The sequence below is a fragment of the Mastomys coucha genome, unplaced genomic scaffold (genome assembly GCF_008632895.1).
Source record: "Mastomys coucha isolate ucsf_1 unplaced genomic scaffold, UCSF_Mcou_1 pScaffold16, whole genome shotgun sequence".
Classification (NCBI taxonomy): domain Eukaryota; kingdom Metazoa; phylum Chordata; class Mammalia; order Rodentia; family Muridae; genus Mastomys; species Mastomys coucha.
Window position 1 is genome coordinate 43,248,172 of NW_022196898.1, and position 5,813 is coordinate 43,253,984.

Here is a 5,813-nt window from a genome sequence, read left to right on the forward strand (position 1 = left end):
TTACAGACACACTATACCTGGCCAGATTTAAATGTTCTATTTCAGCATTTTAAATTTTCAGTAAAAAAAAAAAAAAAATCAGTATAAGCAAAGTGAAAAAACCAATGAAGAACTGTGAGAAGGCACTAGGAGCGTACGGCAACACCAGAGACCGCTTGCCAGAACTGTAAAAACAGTCCCTGCAGATCACCAAGAAAAGTGATTAATGCACTAGAAACATGAGCAAAATAATTGAAAATGCAATTCTCAGAAAACTCAATCGTCAAAAATGTGGCAGAGACGCCCATTTTCATTGGTGATTAATAAAGATTCAGGTTTAAAAACTAATAGTTCATTTTACCCCAGCTGTGCCTAGATGACCACAGTGGCAGTTGGGTGTAGTAGGTAAGTGTGTGTGTGTGCCTATGTGATAACTGTGTATGTAACTGTATATGTGTGCATGTGTGTATAACTGTGTGATAACTGTGTTGTATGTGTATAGCTGTGTGTGAGTTAACTGTATGTATGAATATGATAACTGTATGTGTGGATGAGTATATGTGTATAACTGTGTGTGAATGTGTGAAATAACTGTGTATGTATAACTATGTTTGTGAGAGATAACTATGTGGTAGAACTGTGTGTATAAGTGTATGTGTATAGCCGGGCAGTGGTGGCGCACGCCTTTAATTCCACCACTTGGGAGGCAGAGGCAGGCGGATTTCTGAGTTCGAGAACAGCCTGGTCTACAGAGTGAGTTCCAGGACAGCCAGAGCTATACAGAGAAACCCTGACTCAAAAAAACAAAAACAAACAAACAAACAAAAAACTGTATGTGTATAATTCTGTGTTTGTGTATGTGTGTTGAGATACTTTGAACCAAAACAAAGGAACTACTGAGTGGGTATTAGACACAATACATACTTACATACAATACATGACTTGTGTTAAAGAATAAGACAGGGTGTCCTAGGGAATCATGAAGGGAGCCTAGATTTGAGGAGCCTGATCCAAATGTCTTTTTAACTAAATCCAGAACCGATGTGAATAAAATGGACCAGCAAAATGACACAAGGTTGGGGGAGAATTTTGTCCTGCTCTCCACTGAGGTCATTCTATTGATGGCCTCTGCCAGGGAGCCCTCTGGGCAGCTCATTGCACTCACACGGTCCCAAGGTGAGAAGGAGAGGGCTGGAGGCAGCTGTTCTGGTAAGTCTTTAAATGAAACTGAAATGAAAGTTCACTTCCTCTTTGTGGATGCTTCATGTGACAAGCTCCAATTTCTTTTTAGAGTCATTTCGACCAGCCTCCTGCTGCCTGGGACATCTTTGGAGTGAGCACCACACTTCAGGGTGACCATGAAGACTCCTGGCCTCACTGCCATGTATGTACTGTCTGCTTCTTTTGTTTTGTTTGTATATGGTCTTAACCATTCTCTATCTTTTCATCAGCCAGGCCGCCGGGGGTTTTAAATCTTTGCTTTCAGGAAGTAAGCTGAAAACAAAAATCATGCCGCCCATTCGTCTCTTGTTTTTCTGATTAGGAAGAGTCTGTTTGAGAGATTTTTGTTGGCTTAAATCTCTACGATGAGATTTAAACCTGGGTTACTGTGAAGCATGATATGAAGGCTCACACGGTTAAAAAGATTCAGTTTCAGCCAGGCAGTGGTGTCTCACAGCTTTAATCCCAGCACTCGGGAGGCAGAGGCAGGTGGATTTATGAGTTTGAGGCCAGCTACAGCCAGAGATACACAGAGAAACTCTGTCTCAAAAAAACTAAAATAACAACAACAACAATAATAATAATAATAAATCCAGTTTCAGGCGACTACTGGATTTCTGTTAAGTATAGGGATGGAGTGGCATCAGCTGTGTTTTTTAGAGGCTGGGTCTTACCTCTTAAATCTGGCTGCCTTAGAGCTCGATATGAAGACCAGGCTGGCCTCACAAACTTAGTGTTTCTCCTGCCTCACCCCTGCCTCCTGAGTGCTAGGATCACAAGCGTGGGACACCACACCTGGTGAGAAACCTGTTTGCGGGTATCTCCTTTGAAACAGATATTTGATTTGTTGGGGAGAAATGTGAAAAAGAAAAATAACCCAAGGGTGTAAAAATCTAAGAACTGAGTTGTTCTTTCGCTTTCTCTAAAGGCGAGTGAATGCGTATTTGATAGAGAAAGTTGAGCTGCTGGGTTGTTTGTATTGACTTTGGTATTCACACTCAGGCCAAGGGTCTCACCCATACTAGGCAAGTGTCAGACTGTGAAGCTCCATCCCCAGCCCTATCTGTGTTGCCTAAACAGGCCTGGAACTCCCTTGTTGAAACAGTCCTCCTGCCTTGGCTTCTTAAGAAGGGACTATGGATATCCACCACTGTACCTGGCTTATTTTTGAAATTAAATTTTAACTGATATAAGAAAGGAGAGCAATTATACATATTAATGAGGTACTATGTAGTGTTGCCATACACACACACTATGTTGAGGTGATTTAAATATTTAAATGACCATTTAAGATAGACACATGTCCTCATTAGGAGGATTTCTTTAAGAATGAAGGAAGGGAGGACTGGAGAGATGGCTCAGTGGTTAAGAGCACTGTCTACTCTTCCAGAGGTCCTGAGTTCAATCCCCAACAACCACATGGTGGCTCACAACCATCTGTAATGGGATCCGATGCCCTCTTCTGGTGTGTCTGAAGACAGTGATAGTATACTTACATACATAAAATAAAAATAAGTAAGTAAATAAATAAGAAAGAAAGAAAGAAAGAAAAGCGAAGAAGAATTCTCTTTAAGTAGATTTGTTAGAAAATCCTGGAAAGTCCTGATTTTAGTTTTGTAACTATGTTTGGAAAAATTCTTTTTTTTTTTTTTAAGTTTTATTTTGTTTTATGTACATGGTGTTTTACCAGTATGTGTGTATGTGCATCAAATGCATGCAGTGACCATGGAGACCAGAAGAGGGCAACAGCTTTCTCTGGAACTAAAGCCATAGAAAGTTGGTTGCTGCAGTATGAGGGCTGGGACCTCTGGAAGAGCAGCCTCTTAACCACTGAGCCATCTCTAGAGATATTATTATTATTATTATTATTATTATTATTATTATTATTATTATTGTTATTATTACTATTATTATTATATCATCATCATCATCATCATCTCAGACACCATCTGTCTACATAGCCCTAGTTGTCCTGGAACTCATTGTGTAGACCAGGCTAGCCCGTGAACTCTCAAGAGATCCACCTGCTTCTGCCTCCTGAGTTCTGGGATTGAAAGCATATGCTACTGTCTAGCTGAAGAGCCCTTCTTAAAGTATTAAAAGTACTACTGTAGTATTTTGGACATAATTCCTTTTTCATCCTGCACATTCCAGGAAGTTACCTCTATCACTGACTTACAGGACTGTGTTCCTCTGATAGACGTTGTTCCTTTCTTTGGGGAAGACTTTTGAGGACACATGGCAGCATCCATGGTGGCGGTGCATACCTGTACCTGTAATCTCAGCATTTGGGATTTGGATTCAGGCAGATTGCTACAAATTCAAGGGTAGCCTGGGCTGTGTGGTGAGATCCAGGACAGCCTGGGCTGCAGAGTGACCTATCTTTATAAATAAAAACAAACAAAAGAGCCGAGCGGTGGTGGCACACACCTTTAATCCCAGCACTTGGGAGGCAGAGGCAGGTTGATTTCTGAGTTCGAGGCCAGCCTGGTCTACAGAGTGAGTTCCAGGACAGCCAGGGCTACACAGAGAAACCCTGTCTCGGAAAAAAAAAAAACAAACAACCAAACAAAAGAGAATTATGTGATCAAAATACACAAAAATACACACAGCTAACTGCTATGCTTCCTCTGTGCCCTTCCCTTAAGCAGAAGGAGATGGCTGTTTTGGGTGCCCCTGGTGTGCTCTGTGGCAATGGGGCAACTTCAGAGAGACCCTACCCTGGACTACCACTGGGGTCTCTGGAAGAAAACCCATGAGAAAGAATACAAGGATAAGGTAGGCGATTGCCACCCCAGCAGTGCGCTGTGCACAGTGCCCTGTTTTCCCCATCCCCAAATGACATTTCAACAAGCGGTATTTTCTAGATGTATTGCGCACTTATTTCTGGCCAGATATTGCTTTGAGTGGAAACAGAGCACATTCTTGTTGCTATGGAACCCATGTTACAGTGACAGTGTCATAGTGCTGATGGCGACAAGGAGAGCAGATAAAGCAGGCCATGGATGACATGGGGACCTGGAAAGCAGTGGTGATGCATCCTACCAGGGATATGGAGGGAGGGTGAGGGAAGGCCCAGCAAATAAGGCAACATTAGAGCCAAAGGACAACAGGCAAAATGGGTAGAAGGGAGGGACCATCCTGGGCCAAGAAACACATACAGGACTCTGAGGAAAGAAGACCACATTTGGCACGTTTGAGGAACAGAAACCCTTGGCTGTGGAGGTGGCATAGTGGGTAAAGTACTGGCCATAGATATGAGGAACTGAACTCAGGACTCTGACGCCTGTGTGGGTGCAGTAGTGTGTCCTAACTTGAGGTGGAGAAACTGCTTGTGAGCCATCCAGCCTGGCAAGAGACTCTGTTTCAAAGTGTAAAAGGGAAAGACCTGGGACCTCCACCTAAACACTGTTCACACCAGTACTCACATTAATTCACATACAAACACATCAGCACGTGTGCTCGTGTGTATGCACGTGTACACATACACACACACACACACACACACACACACACACTGCACAGAAAGAAAGATAAAAATAGACATTTAAAAAACATTATGTGGATGAGTGTTTTGCCTTTATGTATGTCTGTGTACCATGTGTGCAGTACCTTCTAAGGACAGAAGAGGGTGTTAGATCCCCTGGAACTGGAGTTACAGACAGCTGAGCCGCCAGGTGGATGCTGGGAATCAAACCTGGATCCTCTCTGTAAGAGCAACCAGGGCTCTTGCCTTCTGAGCTATTCCTCCAGCCCAGTCCTTTCTCCCCATTTATTTATTTTGTTATGTGTATGAGTGATTTGCCTGCATGTACACGACATGCCTCCAGGTGTCAAACAAGCCTCCAGCCCCACTCCTGAAGAGGACATTAGAAGGGGGCATTAGATCCCATAGAACTGAAATGATGGGTAGTCGTAAACTGCCACGAGGATGATGTGAACCAAACCTGGGTCCTCTGCAAGAGCAACAAGTACCCTTCACTACTGACTCAAACTCTCCAGCCCCCACCCCCATAAAAAATAAGTTTTTATTTTATTTTTAAGGATGTGTTTGTGTGTCTGTACATGCATGTGAGTGCAGGGGCCTGGAGGCCAGGCCCACAACAGTGGCTGTGAGCTGACTGATTTGGGAGCTGGGACAAAGCTCCTCTGGTAGAGCAGCATGTACTCGTAACCACTGATCTATCTCTCCACTCGCATAAGTAATATTTTTTAAACGCAGTACAGTCTCTGGCCCACAGAAGTCCTTCAAGATAGAATTTTGGTGTTTTGGTTAGTTGGTTGGGATTTTTTTTTTCCAGACAAAGTTTCCTTATATAACAGCCTTGGCTGTCCTGGAACTATCTCTGTAGACCAGGCGGGCCTCAAACTCACAGAGCTCCACCTGCCCCTGCCTCCTGAGTGTTGGGACTAAAAGTGTGCAGCACCATGCCTGGATAGATGGCTATTCTTAGTTCTCATTTTTAACTCTGTTCTGAGGCTTTATTTCAAAACATACCTGTTGCTTGATCTTGAAATGTTAACCATAACTTCAAACAAGTAGGTCCTTGCCACGGACCGGGATTTCTCGCGGGGTCCCTGTTCCGCGGGACACGGGATTCTGGCCAGGTGGG

The 5,813-nt window shown here is 43.4% G+C and overlaps 1 protein-coding gene across 2 annotated transcripts in view; it reads left to right on the forward strand.

Moving 5' to 3' along the window:
* The first annotated feature begins 1,234 nt into the window (after window positions 1-1,234).
* The window catches only part of Ctss (cathepsin S), a 27,774-nt gene continuing 23,195 nt past the window's right edge, over window positions 1,235-5,813 (forward strand). Inside the window, exons 1-2 of one of the 2 annotated variants that reach the window (XM_031374826.1) lie at window positions 1,235-1,363; window positions 3,852-3,978. In XM_031374826.1, the coding sequence (XP_031230686.1) occupies window positions 1,338-1,363; window positions 3,852-3,978 (153 nt within the window). In that variant the 5' untranslated portion in view covers window positions 1,235-1,337. Of the gene's footprint in view, window positions 1,364-3,848; window positions 3,979-5,813 lie in introns of both variants that reach the window. The other variant, XM_031374825.1, reaches the window with a different exon arrangement.